This window comes from Bidens hawaiensis, unplaced genomic scaffold (genome assembly GCF_021521415.1).
Source record: "Bidens hawaiensis isolate Kalapana, Puna unplaced genomic scaffold, B.hawaiensis_p1.1 tig00005142_1, whole genome shotgun sequence".
In the NCBI taxonomy this organism is placed as follows: Eukaryota; Viridiplantae; Streptophyta; class Magnoliopsida; order Asterales; family Asteraceae; genus Bidens; species Bidens hawaiensis.
The window spans coordinates 322,943-348,991 of record NW_027491327.1 but is presented as its reverse complement, the minus strand read 5'-3'; the positions used below and the strand labels follow the sequence as shown (position 1 = coordinate 348,991).

Sequence of the window (26,049 nt, the reverse complement as noted above, 5' to 3'; positions counted from 1 at the left end):
TATATGCTGGTGAAACGTTGACTCGATAAAATATTTATAACAGTCGTTAAATACAAACATAGTTTTCTGTTCACAATCTCAGCAGGAATGCCTGTCCATTCCCGGGATTTGTACCACTGCCCTACACACACAATTCAAAGGTTCCCCGAGTACATAGCCCCTGTTCGGAGACAACCTTCTCCTAGGCTATGTAACCCTCTTGGAGAACCGGTTATGACTGACTTGGTTTTGTATGCCAATTATCAGTTATGTTTGGATCCAGACACATGTGTATTCGATCTGAGTTGTTTTTTATTATCTATTTTGTATTATAACGATTTTAGAGATTATATCTCATGCAAACATTTATCAGACTCTTTGTAATAAACAACCAGTCTATTACAAGAGTAAAATCAATTCAGACAGTAAAATGTTAACGTGTTCACCTTATATTATCAGTAGGAAATATCAACCTCCTTGGCTTCAGTATGCTATTAACCTATATTCATAATAGGTATGCATAAGTATCTATTTGGTATTATTCAGCAGACTTTAAGTCTGTTTCAGTTTCAGCAGACTCGAGGTCTGATCAGCAGACTTGAAGTCTGATTCAGTTCAGCAGACTCGAGGTCTGATCAGCAGACTCTTAGGTCTGACTTAACCCTAGTATAGTTATAGTCGTTTTATGAAAATACTTTGAATTTACATATGACGTTTGGAATAGCACGCTTTGGCCTAATAAGGATATCACATTGGCAAACTTCTCCACGTAAGCAAACGGGTCCCGCGGTTGATTGTGATTTGTACGAATTGCTTTCCTTAGGCAATAAGAGTCTACTAATGATACCCTCCCTCCAGTTACTACATGCCCGTCAAAATAATAGTTTTGATAACATTACTTCACATGGAAGCAACGTCTTTACTTTATAAAACATTACTTGGAAAATATTAACAGTTTAACGACTATACTCTTAACTAAGTTGTAACTAGATATTTAAAGTAACTAGTAAAGTAACTTAACCCTATTCCTACCTTAATCGGCTTGACGGAACTTAAGAACTTTAGAAAACAGCAGCAATTCAGCTTGTACTTCGTTACAAGATCAGCAGCTCGTTAAACAGTGTAACGACACCTCGGTTCTTCACCGAAAACGGCCCTCGACACCTTAGAACACCCTTGGCACGATTACCTAGGTTAAGTGTGTGAAATGAAGGTGAAAATGAGATGCATTGGCTTGAACCCGTAGCTGCCCTTTTATAGGCGAGTTTTGCAGACCATTGCGTAGCGCGATGACCCTTTCACTTGGGGTGTCGCGTAGCGCGATGAGACCAGTGAGTTTCTTCGTCGTTATCCTGGTCATCGCGTAGCGCGATGAGACCAGTGAGTTTCTTTGTCGCGTAGCGCGACGCTTACCTTTTTCTTGACTTGTGTGATTGGATAATCGCGTAGCGTGATGATGCTTATCAGAAGATCATCGCATAGCGCGATGAGTCTTAAAACTCAAAATTTTCATTTTCAGTCCCTCAACTTTCAGAATTGGCTTTTTTAGCCCTTTAACTTCTAATCTTGACATTTTTTTTGGTCCAAAACTAGATGGGGTATTTTCACGGTGTTACAAAAGAAAACATTAATAATGTTATTATGGCATTAAAGCACCCGTCCACCGGACGGGTATAAAACTAGTTGTTTAAGTGCCGCCTGCCATGACCTCTTTCATCATCCCTCACAAATATAACCAGACTTTGTGTCGGTTTTCTTGCTAAGCGCAATCATGATTATGTATCTAAGTCTTGGATCATGAACTTCTATCATTGCTGAGTTTCGATTTGAAACCCTTGGTGGCGGGAAAGTTGTAGTAGCTGTTTTTAATATATTGTTGCGGTTGCTGATGTTGAACAACTTAACCCACATTTGTTGTTATCGTTTATTAGAAGTGACTTTTAGTCCATTCGTCCAATAGGCTATTATGATAATTGTTATGAGCCTAGGATAATGAACATTCTTATTTCCGTTTTGGAACCTGAGGTCCATGACTTTGCCAATCGTCGTTTACCACTGACTATTCAAATCAACTGCCCCAGCAAAGCGGGGTGAAAATACTTGTTAAATAATGAAATCTTATTACTTTACTAATACTAATAAGTATAAAAGACAACTTTGGTGCCACAAAACCCCATTGGGCAGCTTTGTGGCACCTTATTGGTCCGCGACATTTTTTTTTCTTTTAGTTCTAGTAGCGCAATGAACGTAAGGATTACTAACGAATGTCAATTTTGTTTTTGTTTTTGTTCCTGTAGCATAACAAACGTGACTTAATCCGACCAATTCGTGTTGACTCACCGTGTTTTGTTTTAATTCCGGTAACGAACATAACGAAAACCGTCCGAATGCCATTTTTTTGTTGAGGTATAGTAATGAACGTGATGAAAACCGACCGAATTCACATCGACTTACGACATCATCGTCTGGAACCGACAACAATTAGGTTTTGTTGTCGCGCGCCTGGGTTTTACCAACCTACCCGGCGCAACGCGCCGGTAATACCACTAGTTACAAGTAAATGTGATATTATTAAAGTGCAAACGTGATGTTTGAAAATTAAAGAACTATACATGGAATGGCTTAATTACCACAAAACTTTCCACACTAGATCTTAAGTAAACAAAGTTTTAAGTTAAGGTTTCCTTTTAACAAAAAGACCAAAACACTTTTTAGAATGTCATTCGTCTTTCAAGCGAAAATCGAGCTAATGAAAATGAGTACAAATAGAAAAAATTCGATCCAAATGGTCATTCGCCTCACACATATACTTTTAAAGAAATTGAAATCCATTAAACGGATTATAATTTTGATTGGATAATTAAATTTTAAAATATGCTAAGCATTAAAGTTTTGATTTAATGATGATTAATTGATAGATAAAAAGTAATCGTTAATTGGATAAGAAAGTTTGAAAATATGTAAGAGATCTTTAACCAAATACCTAAAATGAGGTTTTGAGTTTTTCTTATATGATTACAATACAATTTCATGAAATTTATATAAATGTTTATTTGCATACTAATACTACAATGGTAACAATAATCATAATAATAAAATATTTGAATTTTAATAACCTAAGTTAGGACTTGGTGGATAATAATCCATGCGAGTTATTAATTAGATTAATGTCAGCTATAATTTCATTTTAATATCAAAACACAAAAATTTTAATGAAGCAATCAGAATATTTTAAATAGTCTTAAATGACATGACCAAATGTTAAAAGGAAGATAATTACTTTTAACTCAAGTTAACGTTGTTTCTAGTAACATAACTCGATTAAGTAAGTGAAGAGGTAGGTCCCAGCAGAGCCCAATTGGACCCGCAAGACTCACCTCGGAGAGAGACGTCTGCGCAGTTAAACCCGCAAGACTCCTCGAAGAGGGACGTCTGCGCAGTTGAACCCGCAAGACTCACCTTAGAGGGACGTCTGCGCAAAGACCAACTGGATCCGCAGGACCCACCACGCTCTGAGAGATGACGTCCTTACGTGCAGTACGCAAGCTGTTCCCGCAGGAAAATCCTCCCAATGGTGAAGTACCCCGCCTGTTCCCGCAGCTGCGGATACAAGCCATCAGGGAAGGCTACCCGCACTAACAGCAAGGCTACACACACAAGGCACTAACTCTCAATAATTCAGTAGTCACCTGAAGGAATGAGCAAGGCGGGAATACTCCCGCCCAAATGAGCCAGTCTGTACGCTTCTGGAAGATCTGTTGTACTATACCTACCAAGGTATGGACAAAATAGACAAGATCTGACCAAAGCAGCCCATGATCCAATCACAGGGTGACAGCTCACCGACAACAGTACGAGGAGGATCATGCTCTAGTACAAAATGTCACCATCAGCCACTGCCTACCCACCAACCCTCATCGTGGCACGTACATAGCCTGCAGTTGGTGGAATAGGAATAGTACACAGCCGGCCATGTCACTATCAGCCGCTGCCTATCCACCAACCAGCATGGCACGTACGCAGCCCACAGTTGGTGGAACAGGAATATTATACAGTTGGCTGTACCTGCTTGGAAACCTACCTTCGGCTATAAATACTCCAACACCTTGGAACGGTATTATCATCTTATCTTCTCTGGCAATCTCTTAATATACACTTATATTCAGAGCAATCTAGTCTGATTCTCACGCCGGAGGGTGGTCACAAGGAGGAACCCCCCCCCTTCTCAGTGACGAGCTTACGGTGTCTGTTTTGCAGGTCACCTGAAGAACAACCTTCTTTGCCGGGCATAATCCTCGTGGGAAACATCTATTTAACCCCCAGATTATCCGTAGTCTGCCGGGGTCACTTAGTGTTTCTTCATTGGCGCCATCCGTGGGACAGAAGCTAGAACTTATTCTCTTTCAAGCTTTTTCAAAACTTTTAGAAAGATGGTTAACGTTACTCCGGTCCCAAGGCCAGCAAGTAACCAAGAAACCCCGGTAACCACAACCCCAGCTACTGGGGGGAACACCGGCGAGCATACACATTTTACGAACACTACCCCGGTTACCCAAGCCGGGGCAAGTGCAGTAAACAATCTCTCCCTGGGATTCACCGATGCCCAGTTGGAGAGACAACAGACGAGGCTTCCCCGCCAAACACTCGATCAAGTTAAAGCGTGGGCCGAAGCACGTCAAAAGGAATTCCAAGCTGAGTTGGATGAACGCTTGCGTTCAATCCAACAGGCTGACGAATTCGGAAGCACTCGACAACAGCTCAACATGAGCAGTGAGTGCGAGTACTCAGACGAAGATCGGGAGGAATCCGACACCGACGCAAACCCTCGCCATAGGGCGAAAGGGAAGCGTAAGGAAACGGACTTCCAACCAAGAAGGAATTTTGGAGAAACCTTCAAACCGAGGAACGCGGGGGGAAACCCACGTGACTTCTCCAGAACCTTTAGACCAACTGCTGCAAATGCGGGAACGTCCAATTTTGCAAGGGAAATTGCGGAAGCAATCGCCCCAAGAAGTGCCAAACAGATGTCCAACATCGGCACTTATGATGGTCTATCCGACCCAGACGATCACTTGAACAGATTCATAGCGGGGGCAACCGTCAGTAACTGGACGGAACCCACGTGGTGTTACATGTTCCAGATGACGCTGGTTGGAGCGGCCAGGGTGTGGTTTGATCGCTTACCAGTCCACCACATCTATGATTGGGCGGACTTCCAACACAAGTTCAGCCAGCACTTCAGTCAACAGAGGAAATATACTGAAGAACAGTGGACGATCCTCAACTGCGTTAGAGAGGAGGATGAATCTTTACTAGACTTCATCACTCGCTTCAACTCAAAGAAGCTTAGCCTGGGCAACATAAGCGAAGATCTTGTTCAAGCCGCTTTCATCCAGGGTGCTGAATACCCAGAGCTTATCCGCACGTTGACGGGTAAAGACGGCATGCCATCCACATGGGATGCCATCATGACGGCGGCCAAGCGCTTTGCCGAAACGGAGAAGCAACTGGGTAGGGATCTTCCCCGGAGTACACACCTCTACACGCAGAGGACTAGAGAAAACAACGTCCGGACCGCCCGGCAAAACAAAAAGAGGAAGTTGGGTATCTGGCAGTCAAGAGTAAAGTTTGACACCTCATCCAGCTCTCGCCCTCTAGTAGGCGGAAGGGATAACACGCACCCATCAAGCCGACAACACCGATGGACGCCACTCACAAAAAGCGTCACGGAGATATTTGCCACCGAAAAACTCCCATGGCCAAAAGCTCAAATGATCCGGCAGCGACCTAATGCGGATCAGAGCAAATCCTGTGACTTCCACGGGACAAAGGGTCACAACACTGAGGAGTGTACATCCTTGAAGGATATTGTTGAAACATTCGTCAAGGATGGAAGACTTACGCACCTCATGGCATCAATCAAGAATGGAGGGAGGAATGAGAAATGATACAAAGGCAACGGACGAAAGCCCGTTGACATCAGCATCCACATGGTTCATAGTAACATCAGAGGAAGAAAAAGACGAACGACAGAACCATGCGGGTGGAAGGAAGCTGAGGTGCGCTTCCCGCGAGTGCCAGGAGGACCCAGCAAGGAAGGCCCTATCGTCATCAAAAGCCAGCTGGGGCACTACATCACTTCCCGCACTCTTGTTGACAACGGCGCCTCGTCAACGGTGATGTACAGGCAGTTCTTCGACAAGCTAGACGACGAAGACAAGGAACGCCTGGAAACGGTCTGCGCCTCGATGGAAGGGTTCGACGGCAGCACAAACACCCCCTGGGTATCCTATCTTTCCCCGTCATTCTCACGGACGGGAAACACTCCCGCACAGAAGATGTGGACTTTGTCGTGATGAGGAAGCCACACCACACGTACGACATTCTCTTCGGGAGAGACGGGATGGCAAGATTCAATGCCGTGGTATCTTCAGTCCACGGCATGATGGGATGGCCAACAGCTGAGGGTGTAGCGATGATCACCGGCATTCCCCAGGTATGCATCGCATCTGTCTCATCTAAACCCAAACCAAAGATGGCTAAACCAACCATCACCAAACCAGAAGAATGGGCCTTCAATGGCAAATACCCTGTAAGGCCCCGAACCCGGTGACCCTACTTTAGCGTCGGATTTACTCATAAACACAGTTCTTCAAATCAGAGTTTATTAAAACTTTTCGCGGAATATAAAACATCAATCATTTGTTACAAAACATTAAATCTTTTCTTTGATACCATAACACAAAACTTTATTTTTAAAACATCTTTACTTCTTTCTTCAGATGCCAGCCGTTCAATCCATGCCGTGTGTCATCCTCATGCTAACTCTATAATCAGCTCACCTGCGTGCATACTAAAAGTCAGCTACGCTGAGTGAGTTCTAGTTAATCGAACGCCATACAATACATACACATACATACATATCCGTAGATACATATCCATACTTCACTAGTTACCCTTCTGTTCTACATACATACTTGCTACCATACATACATACATATCTACAATCACTAACCTCAGTATACCGAGAGTACGTTCATAGTCCACCGTCTATACCTGTACTCAAGGTCGTGAACACGTACAAGGTTCGCAGTCCTTACCCATGTTCACCATTTATGGTACGTACAAGGATCGCGGTCCTTCCCTATACCATAGTACATCCACAACACGTACAAGGTTCGCAGTCATTCCCTATGTTGCAATCTAATTCATAGCACGTACGAGGTTCGCAGTCCTCCCATATGCTACAAATACAACACGTATAAGGTTCGCAGTCCTTTCCTATGCTGTAATACATCCACAACACGTACAAGGTTCGCAGTCCTTCCCTATGTTGCAACCTAATTCATAGCACGTACGAGGTTCGCAGTCCTCCCCTATGCTACAAATACAGCACGTATAAGGTTCGCAGTCCTTCCCTATGTTGCAACCTAATTCATAGCACGTACGAGGTTCGCAGTCCTCCCCTATGCTACAAATACAGCACGTATAAGGTTCGCAGTCCTTTCCTATGCTGTAATACATCCACAACACGTACAAGGTTCGCAGTCCTTCCCTATGTTGCAACCTAATTCATAGCACGTACGAGGTTCGCAGTCCTCCCCTATGCTACAAATACATCACGTATAAGGTTCGCAGTCATTTCCTATGCTGTAACCTAATTCATAGCACGTACGAGGTTCGCAGTCCTCCCCTATGCTACAAATACAGCACGTATAAGGTTCACAATCCTTTCCTATGCTGTAATACATCCACAACACGTACAAGGTTCGCAGTCCTTCCCTATGTTGCAACCTAATTCATAGCACGTACGAGGTTCGCAGTCCTCCCCTATGCTACAAATACAGCACGTATAAGGTTCGCAGTCCTTTCCTATGCTGACGCCTATCCACATTACGTATAAGGTTCGCAGTCCTTATCTACGTCTACATATATCATCTACTTCACGTATAAGGCTCGCAGTCCTTAACTACGCCATCACCAGCCGAGTCTATGTCCGATTGAAGCTAGAGGGATTTCCCATCCTTACTTACTATGTCGAACGTAGAACTCACATGCCATTCGTGTACCTATATACACATACTTACATTATAACATAAGAACGCTCTAGGCATTCTTTACCTCATTCATTTAACAACCATACCCCTTGTCGACACGTGCAATATCCGAAGATCGTTCACGCCCCGACAAGTATTCATTTGAAATATTCATACATCTTCGATATATAATATTCGTACCTTTATTTTTAACCTGACAGTACGCGCAATATCCGAAGATCGTTCGCGTACCGACAAGCAATCATTCATATCTATCACACATATCACATATGACATACACTTATCACTTAGGATAAATGTATTAACAACACATCGAGTATGCACACAGCCCCGAAAACATAACAAGGAATGGGGCTAGAAACTCACCTGAACACGGTTACGTTCACCGTTAATCGTAATCCCTTTCTTCAGTTGTGCACGGCTGACTGTATAACAAGTATACGTATCAATTAACTATCACTTCTCATAATGTATTTCTATCTTTATATGACCCACAACGAACGGGGGTCCGGGGGCAGCGCCCCTGGCAGCGGGGTCTAGGGGCGGCAGCCCCTAGCAGGGTCCAAGGGGCAGAGCCCCTGGCTGGGGTCGAGCTGCCACATTTTTCATTAGATTGAAAAATTTATTTCCATTAACTTGAAAAATTTTATTTCCATTAACTGTCTTAACACATTTTTCATTAGATTTTTAATTTATTTTCTAAACGAACTTGACTTTAGACGAAGTTAACCCTCGGGCGAACTTAGCTCTAGGCGAAGTTAACCTTAGGCGAACTTAGCTTTAGGCGAAGTTACCAGCTAGGCGAACTTAGCTTTACAGCGAAGTTGCCATCAGGCGAACTTGGCTTCAAGCGAAGTTGTCATCAGGCGAACTTGGCCTCAGGCGAAGTTACTAGTTAGGCGAACTTAACTTTACAGCGAAGTTGCCATCAGGCGAACTTAGCTTGCAGGCGAAGTTCATCGCTTTGAAGGCGAAGTTGCCCAGTTGCAGGCGAAGTTGTCCACATCAGCCGCTGTTCGGTTTCTGTCCAACATTTTGAGCGATTTTAACACCCTTGCTATGGTTCAATATCACCCACTACGCTTCCCGACCATTTTCGGTCGCTTATACACTAAAAAGCTTGGATCTTTAAACTTCAAAGATCAAGAATCATACCTTTTTGAGCTTGTTTGGATCTCGTTTAACTTGTTAACACACTAATCGCTCTCTCTCTCTTTCTCTCGGATCTGCCCGTTCCTCTCCTCGGCCCGGCGGCGGTGTAGATGGTGTGTGTGTTTTTGGAGTGTGTGTAGAAAGTAAGGAAATGAAGATATTTTTGGGTTTAGGGGATATTTATATCCCTGAAATCCCATGGACCTATGGCCCATTCTCATTTAACCCGTCTCCATTAATCCAACACTAGCCCGACTCATACCAACTCCTACTCTATTATTTATTTCCTGACAACCCGAGTAAACTTTCCCTCTATTAGTAAGTAATATAATTAATATCACTTTGAAATTTCGGGATGTTACATACCCTGACCAGGCTGTTACCATTGGCCCAACAATCACTGATCCTACGCGCACCTTACTCAAACGCTTACTACAGAAAAACGCTGACATCTTCGCGTGGACACCAGCTGACATGACTGGTGTACCTCGACGTAAGGCAGAGCATAAGCTCAAGTGTGACCCGGCTTTTACGCCAGTCGTACAAAAGCGCAGAGTAATGGGGGCGGAACAAGCTAACGCGTGTTGAACCCAAGTCAAGGAACTCCTTGACGCGGGCATCGTACGCGTTAGCAGATATCAAACATGGGTTGCAAATCCCGTTATGGTACCGAAGAATAACAAACAATGGCGCATGTGCATAGATTTCAAAGACTTAAACAAAGCATGCCCCAAAGATTGTTATCCGTTACCCGAAATTGATCTTAAGGTAGATTCGTTAGCACCGTTTCGCCTTAAATGCTTCTTGGATGCGTATAAGGGGTACCATCAAATCCACATGGCCATTGATGATCAGGACAAAACCGCTTTTCGGACGCCCGATGGCACATTTTGTTATCAAATGATGCCATTCGGACTTAAGAATGCCATGTCCACATACCAACGCCTGATGGACAAAGAGTTTCATGCCCAAATTGGGAGGAACTTGGAAGTCTACATGGATGACTTGGTCATCAAAAGCCCTGACGCAGAAGCGATGTTGAAAGACATTGAAGAAACTTTCAACACACTCAGGAAGATAAACATGAAGCTCAACCCGAGCAAGTGTTCCTTTGGGATGGAAGAAGGGAAGTTCTTAGGAGTCATCGTTACTAAAGATGGCTTCAGAGCGAACCCTGAAAAGGTCGAAGCCATTATCAAAATGGAATCACCTACTACCATCAAGCAAGCTCAGACACTGAATGGATGACTAGTCGCACTCAACCGCTTTTTGGCAAACCATGCGGATAAGTCGTTTCCATTCGTGTCAACATTGAGAAACTGCTTAAAGAAAACGCACTTCCGCTGGATACCAGAAGCGGAAGCAGCTTTTCAGGAGATTCGGTCACGCTTGATCGAACTCCCAACGCTCACAGCACCAGAAGCGGGGGAGGAATTAATCCTATACCTTTCCGCCACAAATAGAGCAACCGGAGCAGTCCTGCTAGCAGAGCGGAAAGGCATCCAGATGCCAATCTATTATGTTAGCCGTGTCCTAACAGACGTATAAACCCGGTACTCTACCCTGGAAAAATTAGTCTTAGCACTTGTACAGGCTTCACACAGGCTAAGACGATATTTCCAAGGTCACCCTATCACCGTTCTCACCAAATTCAAACTTGCAAACGTTCTAGGCAAACCCGAATTGTCGGGACGCCTAGCCAAATGGGCAATAGAATTGGGAGAATACGCGATAAAGTACAAGCCAAGACCAGCCATAAAGGGCCAGGAGGAGGCTCAACCCTCCCCAGCACAGGGCATCCATGAGGTCTGGCGACTCAACACTGATGGAGCAGCCAGCAACGAGGGTTCAGGCGCAGGGTTGAAACTAACCAATCCAGCAGGCCAAGAATACACTTACGCTATTCGACTGGATTTCCCAAGTACGAATAACGAAGCAGAGTATGAAGCATTCTTGGCCGGGCTGAGAATTGCGCGTAAGATGGGAGTGAAAAACTTGGAAGCCCACGTGGATTCCATGTTAGTAGCCAACCAAATAAACGGGACGTACACGGCCGTGAACGACACAATGGCCCTGTACCTCGCACAAGCAAAAACCCTTATGCGCGATTTTAATGATTGTAAAGTCATACACGTCAAGCGTAGCGAGAACAAATCTGCGGATGCGTTAAGCAAGCTTGCATCGTTAGCCTTCACCCACTTGGGAAAGGATATCCGCATTGAACTCCTTGGAGCACCATCAGTCCCGCACAAGGAAATCTGTGTCATCCAAACCGGCACAGAAACGTGGATGACACCAATAATAAATTACCTTGCGGCGGGTATATTACCAGAGTCAAAAACACAGGCAAGAAAAATACGTTGTAAAGCACTGAACTATCAACTCATCGATGACATCCTTTACAGACGTAACTTTCTTGGCCCACTCCTAAGATGCGTAGACAACCAAGATGCTGCCTACCTCCTAAGGGAAGTACACGAGGGCATCTGTGGAGTACACGCAGGTCCACGCGCTGTTGTAGCCAAGCTAAACAACGCGGGATACTTTTGGCCGGGGATGCATACGGATGCGCTGGCATACATCAGAAAATGTAGGTCTTGCCAACTCTACGCACCCAACACGCATCGCCCGAAGAATGAACTTGTTCCAGTCACCTCTTCATGGCCATTCCAGAAGTGGGCCATCGATGTGACAGGCCCATTTCCCACAGCAATAGGAAATGTTCAATTCCTAGTAGTAGCCATCGACTACTTCACCAAGTGGATAGAAGCAAAACCCTTAGCCCAAACAACCGCAAAACATATCAAAAAATTTATTTGGGAATTTATTATTTGTCGTTTTGGACTTCCACAGACTTTGGTGAGCGACAACGGCACCAACTTTGCTGACAAGAAGCTACAAGAGTGGCTGGAAGAACTTCAAATCACCCACACCTTTACCTCAGTGGCGCACCCGCAGGGTAATGGTGAGGTGGAAAGAGCAAATAAAAGCATCGTTGACGGCATAAAGAAAAGACCTTTGGAACACAGATCCGGCTGGGTGGACGAAGTTCCACACGTCCTTTGGGCAAACAGAACGTTGAAAAAGGCTAGTACGGGAGAAACCCCGTTCAGCCTCACTTATGGCACTGAAGCCATGGTCCCGGTCGAAATTGGTTTACCCTCACCAAGGGTCTTGATTCAGCCGAAAGACAATGATGCGGAAAGACGGTTAGACCTTATGCTAACCGAAGAACGCAGAGACTTAGCCGCAGTGCGTGAAGAGAACTACAAGCGACAAATGCAAAAGTACTACAACACGCGGGTAAAACTCTGCAACTTCAATGTAGGAGACTACATACTGCGTAACAACGAGGCTTCGAACCAAGAACGCCCAGGAAAGCTGGCCCCGGTCTGGGAAGGGCCATACATTATCAAAAAAGTTTTGGGAAAGGGCGCATACCGGCTCGAAAGGCTCGATGGCACTCCCATCCCAAGAACATGGAATGGAGCTCAATTACGCAAATGTTACATGTAGATCAATTCCAAACTTGTAAAGAAAAGGCCCAGAGCCACTTCTAATGGAAATGATTCTCCTTTCACATTGTGTTGATAGCCTTACCTTTATACTTATGAACTTCCCACACTGATATGCCGGTATTCACTGCATAAATAAGTATGGGAAGAAGTAAGTCGTTGCATGTGGAAGGCGGCAAAACCCGCATAAACACATAAAACGGTAAAAATTTCTAAAGAAAAGATAAGGAAAACCTTCACGCAGGTCAGTTATAGGTAAAGTTTGGTCATCCCACTAAATGAAAGTGACGGTCCTACCCGCACAATCATGATAGAGGAAACTGAACACTAACCTATTAACAACCGCGCGTCCAAAGGTTAACTTATTCAAAATACTTAGAAAATTTTCAAGGAAAAGATGAGGAAAACTTCCACGCAGGTCAGATATAAGTAAAGTTTAGCCATCCTACTAAGTGAAAGTGACGGTCATACCCGCACAATCACGAAAGAGGAAGCAAAACTTTAACTTATTATCTGCCACGTTGAAAAGTTAACTTATCCAAGTACTCAAGAAATTACTAAGTTAAACCAAAATATGCGTGAAATAAACAAGGCAAGGCATTAGCAAATAATCTTTATTCCATCGAAATTCAAATATTACAAGGATTGCTGGGTACATACCCGCATACAAGAGAATCTATACAAAAATAAAAATCTACTCTAATGGTGGAAAGGGATTTAAAGGATCAAGCTTCAGGACCACTTCCACTTGAACCCGCACCATCAGTAGAGTGTGGCGGTTCAAGGAAAGCTTTGAGGATAGCTAGCCCATCATCAGCAGCAGCAATCTCGTTCACCTTCTCCACCACCGGATGCGGGAAGGCAGCATACTGATTCACTGCTTGGTCATACGCAGCTTCAGTATCCACATTGTAAAGAGGGAAGTTGGAAGGCGGGATGCCTTGTTCAACAAACCCTAGACCAAGCAGGAAGCCAGCCTTTTCCCCATCCTCATGAGAAGCGTTGAGGGCTGCGCTCATCGCATCGTCATATGATGTGTTCGTGAACACCCGATGCACAACCTACAAAACAGAAGTATATCAAAAACTCAAGTGTAAGGAAAAGCGTAAAGAAGTTAGAAGTTAGGAAGCTGCGCAGACCTGCGACAACGCTTCTCGAAGAAGCCATTCCTTGGTAACCAGAGCCTCCTGGAGGGCAGCTTGAGCTTCATTACGGGCGCGTTCGGCTTCGTTCTTTGTGAGGTTGGCAAGCAACACATCTTTGGCTGCAGCCTCTTCGACGCCCTTTAGCTTACGCTCAGTGTGGTCAAGCACCCCCCTCTGGTCCAAGATCTCTTGGAGCTTCTTGGCATCTTCCATGGCCAAGGCATCAGAGCCTGCTGGAGCCTCTCTAATTTGGCTTTAAGTTCCTCATTCTCGATGCGTAGAGGCTCAGCAACAGCTTCAGCCTTGGTGGCCCTCTCGGTTGCGTTCCGTGCAGTTTCCCTGGCCAGCCGAAGCTGTTCGTTAACAGCTTGGGCAGCCTTGGAACGGACCTCGAGCCGGGCCTGAACTTCAACCTCGAGGGCCTTGAAGGCCTTCTCCTTTTCCGCAGCAACGGCGGCAAGCTTCGCATTCTCCTCCCGGATAGCCCGCGCCTGAGCCACTTCCAGGCTACGAGCCGCCATTAACTTGTCGTTTTCACGACAAAGCAGCTCGACGCGCGGCTGCATCCGGGCAAGGAGAATCCGAAGCTCGTTGGACAGCCTACCCTCCTGGTAGCTGGCCGTGGCCTCTCCCATCGCACCAGCAGGGGCGGCGTGGCGTGTCCACTCGACGCAATCCTCAGCAGTCCGGAGGGTCGTTCCCCGGCGGATATTCCACCGAGGAGCGTACACCTCGTTGGAATCACGAACTGCAATAAAACAACAAACAGTTAGCAAATAAAAAAAAAAGCAGTTAGAAGAAAAATCCTAAATCAGCAACGAAGACGGAGCATACCGTAAGGGATAAAGTTCAAACGTATTCAAGGACGATGGGAATCTGTGGCGTCTCCGCCCCAGCATCCTTCCACACCCTGCTCATCCCGAGCATCACCATCCCGGACTCCGCAAAGCGGTAAACCGGAGACTGGATCCGGGAAATCTTGGAAAACCATTCCGCCTCCTGGTAGTTGGAGGCGTGAAGGCTGGGGAGTGCTCTCCCGTTCTTGAATGTCATCGTTATGGGGACGACACGAGCAGAGATGTAAAAGAACTCCCGCTTCCAAGACCGAAGACTGCGCTCTGTAGCGCAGATCTTCAAACCCTTGATCCGGGTGACCAGGGTGTACCAGCCTTGGATGCACCTCCAAGAGTAGAAGGTCATCAGGCGGTCGACATGGGGCTCCACCCCAAGAATGAGGCACACCCATTCAAAATGGCGGATCTTGGCGATCGCCATTGGGTGTACCTCCGTCAGATGTACACCGTGTCTCTCCAGAACACGGTAAACAAACTTCATCAATGGGAACCGGATATTCCCATAGACGAAGAAAGCAGCATATACCCCTATCTTGCCTTTGGGGGCATCGTACACCGTCTGATGAGGCCCAGGAAACTCAGGCTCGAAAGGCTCGAGCATGAACTTCCTGACAATGTACTGATACGCCTCGACGGTAAGAACACACTGGCACTCGCCAGCAGTACTCTTATCGTCTTTATCAGACGATGACATCGGGTTCTCCGTGTACACATCAGACTCCTCGGCAGTAGCCTCAGGATAATGAGCAGAAGACATGTTTTGGATGTAAAGAAGAACGATTTCAGGAGAATGCTCGACGGAAAAGTTAGAGTATTCGCCGAAAATCGTTTAGAAGAAGAAGAGAGGTGAAGGTGTGGATTAAGATGCACCCTCTCCCCCTTTATATACTCATCGCAATAAATGCGATGAATTTAATGCGGAGGAGAGAGAAAGCGCATGTGCAATGAAACTATGACACGTGGCAAAAGCAAGCTGGCAAAAGCTGTTGACAGGACGCGAGCCGTAAATTTCGCGGCCACGCGCCCGAAAACTCGCGCCCACGCGCCTGAAAAAGCGTCTGGAATGACCATATACTGTCACGTCGCCATAACTTCCTGCACGTCCTGAAACTGTCAGAAGAAACCGTCGGACTACGCAACCGTCCCTTCAACAGTTTGGACTGTTCTTATCCTTTCACCAACTCTTCGAATTTCAAAAAGATTCAAAAATATTCAAAGATTCAAAAATAAGAGGGAATATACCCCCTTACCTTGGTACCCAAGAAACCGTAAGACAAGTGCGGGTACAGTGTCAAGGCGAAACCCTTCACATACCTAGCACTTGCAGGGAATTGAAGCCAAGAATACCTTTGAAGTAAAGAAACTATAAGACGAGTGCGGGTACAGTGTCAAGGCAAAACCCTTCACATACTTAGCACTTGCAGGGAATTGAAACCAACAAGGATCTTCTGGGCCATGCTTGCGGAAAGGGAAATAACATCCCCGCATAGCGGGAACGTTGAGGACTAGATTGTCTGAAGCTCCAAGATGGAATTGGTTGTCTGACATAATTGATCACTATGTCCAACTACCAAAACCTCGTGGAGAATCTACACAAGTGAAACTCAACGCTCCTGACTTGCGAGGAGGTTACACACCTACCCGCATCATACCCTAAGATCAGGCAGAAAAGTCAGGAATTTCTTCAAGTGACGTTAGGAAAACCGCGGGAAGAATCCCCAAGGAAAACCTTAAAGCTAAAAACCCTTTTCAAAACCCCTTGCTTAAGTCCAAAAGTTCACCTCACTTATTAACAATTCATGAGAAGAACATTGGACTGGGGGGACTTGAAGAGGTAGGTCCCAGCAGAGCCCAGTTGGACCCGCAAGACTCACCTCGGAGAGGGACGTCTGCGCAGTTAAACCCGCAAGACTCCTCGAAGAGGGACGTCTGCGCAGTTGAACCCGCAAGACTCACCTTAGAGGGACGTCTGCGCAAAGACCAACTGGATCCGCAGGATCCACCACGCTCAGAGAGATGACGTCCTTACGCGCAGTACGCAAGCTGTTCCCGCAGGAAAATCCTCCCAATGGTGAAGTACCCCGCCTGTTCCCGCAGCTGCGGATACAAGCCATCAGGGAAGGCTACCCGCACTAACAGCAAGGCTACACACACAAGGCACTAACTCTCAATAATTCAGTAGTCACCTGAAGGAATGAGCAAGGCGGGAATACTCCCGCCCAAATGAGCCAGTCTGTACGCTTCTGGAAGATCTGTTGTACTATACCTGCCAAGGTATGGACAAAATAGACAAGATCTGACCAAAGCAGCCCATGATCCAATCACAGGGTGACAGCTCACCGACAACATTACGAGGAGGAGCATGCTCTAGTACAAAATGTCACCATCAGCCGCTGCCTACCCACCAACCCTCATCGTGGCACGTACATAGCCTGCAGTTGGTGGAATAGGAATAGTACACAGCCGGCCATGTCACTATCAGCCGCTGCCTATCCACCAACCAGCATGGCACGTACGCAGCCCACAGTTGGTGGAACAGGAATATTATACAGCTGGCTGTACCTGCTTGGAACCTACCTTCGGCTATAAATACTCCAACACCTTGGAACGGTATTATCATCTTATCTTCTCTAGCAATCTCTTAATATACACTTATATTCAGAGCAATCTAGTCTGACTCTCACGCCGGAGGGTGGTCACAAGGAGGAACCCCCCCCCCCCTTCTCAGTGACGAGCTTACGGTGTTTGTTTTGCAGGTCACCTGAAGAACAACCTTCTTTGCCGGACATAATCCTCGTGGGAAACATCTATTTAACCCCCAGATTATCCGTAGTCTGCCGGGGTCACTTAGTGTTTCTTCAGTAAGGGATAACATTAGCCAAATTTTATTGGTTAATATGTCATACCTTAGATAATTACCACTAATGTCACTAGCATCTAAACTTAATATACCATTCCTAACGAACGAAAGATATGCTTAGTAATCTTAACAAGTTTAAGATAAATAAATATTATGTATTTAAGAATTTCTAATACAAATCAAAAACTCAAAAAGTCTCATGGCCATGAATACTCTCGTATGTCACGTGGCTCGGTGACGTCGTAACATACCCACGCCAAATAGCCACCTATTAACAAACCTTCATTTCCTTTTCATTCAATTCAAGAAACTTCAAAAATATACAAGATGCCTATGAACATAAACTAGAAGAATAATTACAAAACAATATGACTACTTATTCGAATAATAATTATAATAATAATGGGAAATTTTGAAAGTAACCCATTTTAATTAAACTTTTTAAGAAATATCTCAGGGCCAACCAAAATTCCAAAATTAACCTAAAAATTCCGTTAGATTCAACGAAAACCTCTCCGATCCGACAGATTAATGACCCTATCAGGACGTGCCACGAAGCATACTATTCCGTCGGATCCGATAGTTTATGGTTTTGTCCGACGGATTAATGAAAAAATCTGACGTAATAATAAGCAGTCGGATCTGACGGTTCAGTTCATGCTTCCGCCGGATCCAACTGTTTAATTTGTCCGACAAATCCTAGATTTTTCAATTCCCGGGTTTTTGATTTTGGGTTCTAGAATAAAATTGAACACTATGGTTGTGTTTTCCTCAAAAAACGAAGCGATTTACACTTTGATTTGCTTGAATTTGTGGAGAAATAAAAAACGATCATGGATGTTGGTTATGAAGGTTTAGGATTTGAGAGGTAGAAATGAAAAATTCCGTCGAACCCACTAAAATTCTGTCAAATCCATTAATATGTTGACACATGACACGATTTTAAATGTCCAAAAATTCCGTCAGACGGCACTGAAATTCCGTTGGATCCGATGGTTAAATAGGCTATTCTTAGGATTTTTTTAAACCTAAACTATTTTTTGAAAAATCAAAAATTTGATCAAATTATTGAAACTATTTTAAGAAATTTCCCTTTCCCAATAATATTATTGAAACTGCTTTTGATTGATTGATTGATCCCTTTCCCAATAATAATTTAACATACTATCTTTCCATATTATATTACCAAAAACACCCTCTTAGTAAAATACCAAAATCCACAAGTTTTAAAACAATTTGTGATGCATAATGAAGACAGCTGTCAAACAGCCACCTATAAAGTACACACAACCTTACAAAACACAAACTATCACTTCCATTTCCATAATTCACTCACACAAAATGGGATCCGATTCCGAATCCGAATCCGACCCGTACTCCATACCCAAACTCCCACTCTTCTCCATACCACCACATGACGTCAGCATGCCGCCAACACCACCTCGTCAAACCTTAGCCTCGGTTCCATTTCAGTGGGAAGAACAGCCCGGTAAACCACACCCATGTACGGACCTAATAATACCCTCCACCGGTCACACCAAATGCCTTGAGCTGCCTCCAAGGCTAGCAGTGGTTGAATATTATTCCAGCAAAATGACCAAAACATCCTCGCCCACTACGGTTCTTGATGGTCCAGGCGGGGGCAAATCCGTCTTTTCATCGGCTTCATTTAGGTTTAATAATAATAATAATAATAATAATAATAAAGAACGACGTCGTCGAGGGCAGAAGCAAGGGTCGTTTGATAGTAGTTGTAGCGGCGGGTGGAGTCCAAGTCCAACTGAGGATAACAATAACAACAACATAGGACTGCAACCGGAGTTGTCGGATAATAAGGTTGTTGGAAGTGGAAGTCGAAGGTATAGACAGTTTGGGTCGTTTAGGATTTATAAACCGAAGGGTAGTATTGTCATTTCGCCGTCATCGGATTCAGTGGATGCTGGTTTTGCCGACGAGAATAATAATAATAATAATAATAATAATAATAATAATAATAATAATAATACTAATAATAATAATAATAATAATAATAATACTAATAATAATAATAATAATAATAATAATAATAATAATAATAATAATAATAATAATAAGATGAGAAGAAATTCTAGTCTGTCAAAAGTCACCCGGTCCGACTTTTGGGTAAGAATTCTTGTTTGACTTTTTGTGCTTTAGTTACAATCTTTATTGCATAGGGTACAAGTGTATATTGCATGCGTATTAGTAAGAAAATATCTCATGGCTCATGCTGATCAAACACCATGTGTCATCTAGTCATTTATATATTTGAGTCAGTATAGATAGCGCATGGTGTCTGAATATAAGGCATGTTTGGTTAGCGGGAGTCAGGATGTGTTAACCAGACATTAGCCCTTTTTGCAGGAACCAACTCGTAAGGGTCTATAATGTTATAGGACTCGTATAGCTTCCGCTTTTTGTTAGATGTTGCTGAGCATTGAATATACAAGTCATATAGATGTATTTGAGTCATATAGACCTGTACGAGGCGTATAAGGGTGTATAAGGGCTACAAGGAACATATAGTTCGTAGATGGACTACATGCATGTACGGCTCGTATAGGCCAATACGAGGCATACACACATGTCAAAGTGTCAAACTGTATGTCTCACATTTTTGTATCATTGTAATACACGCGATTTCAATTTGACTCGTATAGATATAGATGCATATAAGTTGTATAGGCCCGACAAGATTTTGTCTGCGAGAAGGGGATAACGTGTGGTAATCACAACCCTATTTTATTTTCTCACTACAGACAAGATGACACCGTATTATTAACTTTACAAAGCGTGACTCATAATAAACAAATAAGTAAATAAAAATGAAATATTAAACAAATTGGTTGGTTTAAAATTTATAACTACCAAAAAAACAAGAAACCGCCGAAAGGAGCATTTGATTAACAAAAAGTGTTGGCATTTGATTAACAAAAAGTGTTAATGCATGATTAGTCGGTTTAAATTTGTATTCATTTAATTTTTATAAAATTAAACATGAAAGCATTTTAGTCAAAAACATTGCAAGAAAATAATGTAGGAGAGGACCCACTTAAAGGTAGTGTAGTTGCGGATGAGGGCAGGTGGGGACTATTTTAACGTCAATCATATTTTCATAACTATACAAGCTGCCAACTGGTTGCTGAAATATTATTTATTGGTCCTTCAAGTATATTTTTGCTTACATATTGGCTCTTTTATTTTTGTTTTATTAACCTTTTGGTTTTTTGTAGTCGAAGATCTATGAAGGTTTTAAGCAAGTAGTTCCATGGAAAAAGAAGACCAAGAAAGACAGCTTCACCTTTTGACTTGCTTTAATCCATGATCTTGTTTTTAATCAATGTTTGTACTGGATTTGATCCGTTTCGGTTCGTGTATGTGTAATTAACGACATCCATATTCCGTTATGTTGGCATTGAAAGCAAGGTAGTTGTCGTGTACCAATTCAATTTTCATGTTATAGAAATAAATGTGCAATGGAGAAAAAACACTTTTTCTTGTCACATCATGTAATTTGGTGATTATTATTTTTATTAAAAAGAAGAGGAAATTTATGTTTTATGTTTATTCCTATTTAGAGTAAAGATTGAAAAGGTATATGTGATGAGATGCCTTAAATTCAAAGAAAAAAGTTGATCTCCAAATGTTATATGTGAAAGGCATAAAGCTATGAATTTTACATAATTTAATCATATTAACAAGTAAATGTGATAATTTTAAGTGTAAACGTGATATTTGAACATTGAACAACTATATATGGAATGACTACTTGCAACAAAGCTTCCGACACGAGATCTAATGTAAATAAAGTTAAGATTTCACTTCAACAAAAAGATCGAAACAGTTAAGATTTCACTTCAATAAAAAGACCAAAACAAATTTTGAAAGGCATTTGTGGGGAGACTATTAACACTTAATAACACACCCGGCCTTCATGGCACCTCCTAAAGAAGTCCCGGTCGTGTAGTATTCCCCGGACTTCCCCAATCAAATTTGTTTAACACAATTAAAACTATTGGTTGGCAATAACTATTTTAAAACAAATGCCCTATAATACCCCCAAAAAATTAATTTTATTATCAGTGGCAGATCTAAGAATTCTTTTACAGTGTATTTCACTTTTTTAGATACTCCAGTTTATACGAGCAGACATAAAAAAGGTCGGGCCATTTTGATAGTTCAGGTCAAGTAATATTCATCACATAATTAAAATACAATACAATGATAAAAAAACCCGTTGCCACAAGAAATTAATAAAACACCTGATAAACATATGATAGCCTTTTAAGAATTAATAATAAAAGTACCTATAGTTGCTTCTTGCAAGTTTTTCATCTTTAGAAGTACCTTTGCCATACCTTACCTTGCACTCACAAACGCATCTTTTTGACTACTTTCATTAAACAAGTATAAGAATACACTTAATCTGTCATGACACTATATTATAACCAATTCCATATTCTTGTGTGTACCATTTCTGATTAAAACGGCTTAGTTTACCACCAAAATCTGTTTGTGGAAAATTTGTTTCCAATTTCCTTTTGTTAGTATTAGAAAAAAAAAAGCAAAAAAACGTAACAATGCAGAATCAAACCAAAGTCACTGATATATTATAAAGCAAAGCCTTAACCACCAAGTCATTGTTCATTTTGTTTATGTGTTCATCCTATATGTTATTTGTGTGTTCACTCTAGTTGTTTTATTTAGCAGTTCTATCAAAATTTTGAAACTCAGTGGCCCTTATTTTTAATGGTTTTTATCTTGTGAGAATAAACTTTTTTCCAATATTTGATAATCAGTAACAAAATATAGACTTTTTTTTAACACGTCAAAGATCTTTAATACTCTACGTTCGTATTATTGAACTACATTATTATCAGACACTATTAGTATGAGCCCACGAGTTCACCTTAGGTTTCTAGAATTAGTTATAATCTCTATATATTGTATGACAATCTTTATTATCAATAAACGATCCAGTATTTACCATTGTCATACAATTAAATCTTTAAAACATTGATTGTTATTATTATAAACTAATTATCAATGTAGGGTTAATCTTGACGGATTCAAAGTCTGGTACAGTCATGGATATGGGTCACAAATGGAAGCAGGATACTTTCTCATGTAAGACACAAGTTCAATAAGATAATGGGTAGTGTGTCTCTATTTAATTAATGTATAGCTTTGACTTTGATTGATATATGAAGATATGAAATTAAAAGTATATCTAGATATATTCAGTTTGATTGATAATTGATTATACAAGTGTTGTATAAAATATGTAATTTTGTATTTAATTAGTAAAGTGGAGGTTAAAGTTGAAAGGCAATGCCATTTGGTGCAGATAGGAATAAAATGTATAGTCAAACCCAATGTTGAAGACAATTATATTTGACCAAAATTGTCAAAAGGATGGACTAAGTATCCGATGATGCTAGAGTTTTTAGATGATAAGGGCAAAATGGGTATGATTAGAAATAAATGGGAACATGATGCAAATTATTTACAAGCATTTGGGTAGTATATATGTGTAGGTTGAAATTGAGATTATGAGGAGAGTTGGTTTTTTTTTGCGTACATTGAATTTCTGGTCACATTGTTAGAATTGTATAAGACAAATCAAAACAATTTTATATAATGTTTAATAAGGATAAGGATTTATATTGAATGGGTTGAATGAAATACTAGACCAACTTCAATATTCTTGTAAAGTTTCATCCTCCTAGCGTTGGTTACATTTCAGCTCCGTCCGTTTTGCCGGAAGAGTTAATTAGTCATAAAATTTGGTCAATCCAAGTCAAGTTTGGTCACACAAAGTCAATCTAATACGTTAAATATGACCAAATGAGGCCTGTATCAACCATTAAAAGATATTAAAACTCCTAAAAGTCAACACAACTCATTAGTTATAACCCATTATAAACTTCATCAATCATGGACAACTGTGGATATAATTGATCAAATGTAAGATAGTAAGATCTATTATCATCATTGTCTATGTTGCCCCACTTAAAATTATTAGACCACGCGCGATAACTAAGCACATAGGGGGTTGTGCACTTGCATGACACGTGACATCCCAGTCATCAACGACAAGTTTTGTAAAAAAGCGGTGTAGCAGTAAAAAACCTCAAAACCCCCTTGCAATCATTATTCAGTTATTACTTTTTTAATTTTTTTAATATAAATATAAAAAAAATTGATTGGACAAGGTATTCCTCCACCATCGTTGTATATATAATGAACCCACCCAAAAAGTAACCTCAAAACTAAGGGACGTACACCTAGTTTTGAAGCTAGTTTTGCTCCCACAACCTGACCACCACGGGTGGTCCTATTATTATGACTAATTAAGATATGCATGACATTGTAACTCATAACAATAATCTATCTCGCTCAAGGTAAAAAAAACTGGTTATTCAAATTGGTTAAAATATAATCCCAAAATGATAAAATATAAACATTTTTGAAGACTCATATTTAGGAGCTTATGCTTAAAATGGCCATTGTAACCTACACTTGAATGCCATTTTGATTATGTTAATGATTAGAGGGGAAGGGGTACTCATGGGTATTACCCATGCACCTGTCAATCCCGTACTACTATATCATTTCTACCCGCATGTACCCACAAACCACAAATTCACTGGCGGCATCTACCCACAAGTATCCTAGAACTTTTTTGTGTTTTTATTTTTTATAATAATAATTAATTACTCATTTATTTTTCCAATTGTTATATATTCTTCATGGCAAAAGTTTGCCATAAATTACAATTTGGCAATCTACCTACATAGTTAGCGGTGGGTTTGTCATGTGATAAACTACCCATGAACCTTACCCACACTAGTGCTCCTTCCCCTCTTAATTAACATTAAGTTTGCAGTTAAAATATAATAACCCAAAATCCTTTAGATAATAATTATAATAATATAATAACTCTAGATTTGTAGAAATTGTATACAAATGTCTATATTTACATTTTGACATTTTATATTTCAGTTAGAAACTCTTATGAGGAAGAAATTAATAATTTAATAAGGCAAGTCATATAGAAATATGGATATAATCTGATATTCTATCCGCACGTGTTTTAACTGATTTGAATACCTTGACCAAATCTTTTGTTCATTGCTAAGTCTATATTGTTTCAACAAACTAGTCTAAAAACCTGGATGACGAACCCTTTAATCCTAATTCTAATCGGCAATATATATTCCTTTAAAAACCCTCCTTACTCATAACAACTACATAACCCCATTCATTGATGCCACTACCAGTGCTCTGCTGGATCAGTTAAGCCGCCAAGAAAACCATCGCCTCACACCACTACCCTAAATTAGCCTCACTACAAAGATTATCTGTCGCCATTGTACCACCAACGACCACTACAAGTCAGACGCCACTGAGTTTTGCATTTAGGTAAACTCCAAAATCTTTTGGATCTCTTGTCATAAATTAGCTCATGGTACTGTTGGTTAAAAATCCGATGTCGGTTGTTAATTTTAATTCAATCACAGTTCCGGTGACATACGCCGTGCACTGCCGCTAGTTTCTGTTTTTCCCTCAGGAACTGACCGCCGTTTTCCTCTTCGAGTAAGGTATCAAAAATCGATCCCGATTTCCTTTCTATTCAATTATGTGAATTTCAAGTTTATTAATTCATTCCGATGTCATACAGTCGCCGTCACGCATTACGTACCACCACCGTTCAAGTTCCGCATCCGATCCATTTTGTTGAGAGAAAACGATTAGGTTGCTGTCACGTTTACATACACCGACTTGTTTCGATAACTAAGGTGATGCCCGCTCTTTTTTTTTTTCTGGTTCGTACACCTAATTAAGTCGTTCGGATGTGATCGTTGATTCGTTCCGGTGATGGATAACGTTGTTTAATTAGAAACTCTATTAGAAACTTGGTATTTATAATGCATGCATGTCCTTAAAGGAGGACAAGAGTTTCTGTGTGTTCCGTATTCATGTGCATGTTAGAGCATTCCCATCCCATCCCCCATAATTATGTGAGGGGGATTGGTAAATTATAGGGTGAGGTTTGAATGATTGTGAGCGTAAATTATAGGGTGGAGAGAGAAATGTAGTGATTTTTTGTAAATTTGGGGAAATATTTGGGGAACATTGTTTGTCCCTATTTATTTTTTAATATTTGTTGGATTGGTTGTGAGTAAAGGAGAGAGAAAACTGTAATGATAAAAGTATTATTTAATTAAACAGGAAAGAGAAATATAATGTTTTGTAATGTAATTATAAAGATGGGGATGAGGAACTGGATGTGAATGCTCTTAGTGGATATTGGCTAAAGTTAAATGAAGCACCATAATCATATAAATATGAGTGGCTTTACAGCCACTACGTATCACTTAAAAAAAAATCAATCTGAGAAATTAGGAATTTAAAATAATAAATTAAATTGTGAAAGTTTTTGTGATCATAAGTAAATGATATTTC

The 26,049-nt window shown here is 41.6% G+C and overlaps 2 protein-coding genes across 2 annotated transcripts in view; one reads left to right on the top strand and one right to left on the bottom strand.

The window, feature by feature from the left end:
- LOC143629006 (protein FAR1-RELATED SEQUENCE 5-like) overlaps positions 1-15,459 on the bottom strand; it is a 29,460-nt gene extending 14,001 nt beyond the window's left edge. The window contains exon 1 of the mRNA XM_077098410.1: positions 15,323-15,459. Coding sequence (XP_076954525.1) covers positions 15,323-15,459 — 137 coding nt within the window. The remainder of the gene's footprint in view (positions 1-15,322) is intronic.
- A 3,444-nt stretch (positions 15,460-18,903) lies between these two features.
- Positions 18,904-20,888, top strand: LOC143629005 (uncharacterized protein At4g00950-like). The gene is made up of 3 exons (XM_077098409.1): positions 18,904-19,518; positions 19,651-19,704; positions 20,814-20,888. Exons 1-3 carry the CDS (start codon positions 18,904-18,906, stop codon positions 20,886-20,888), a joined length of 744 nt encoding a protein of 247 aa, XP_076954524.1.
- The last annotated feature ends 5,161 nt before the right edge of the window (positions 20,889-26,049 follow it).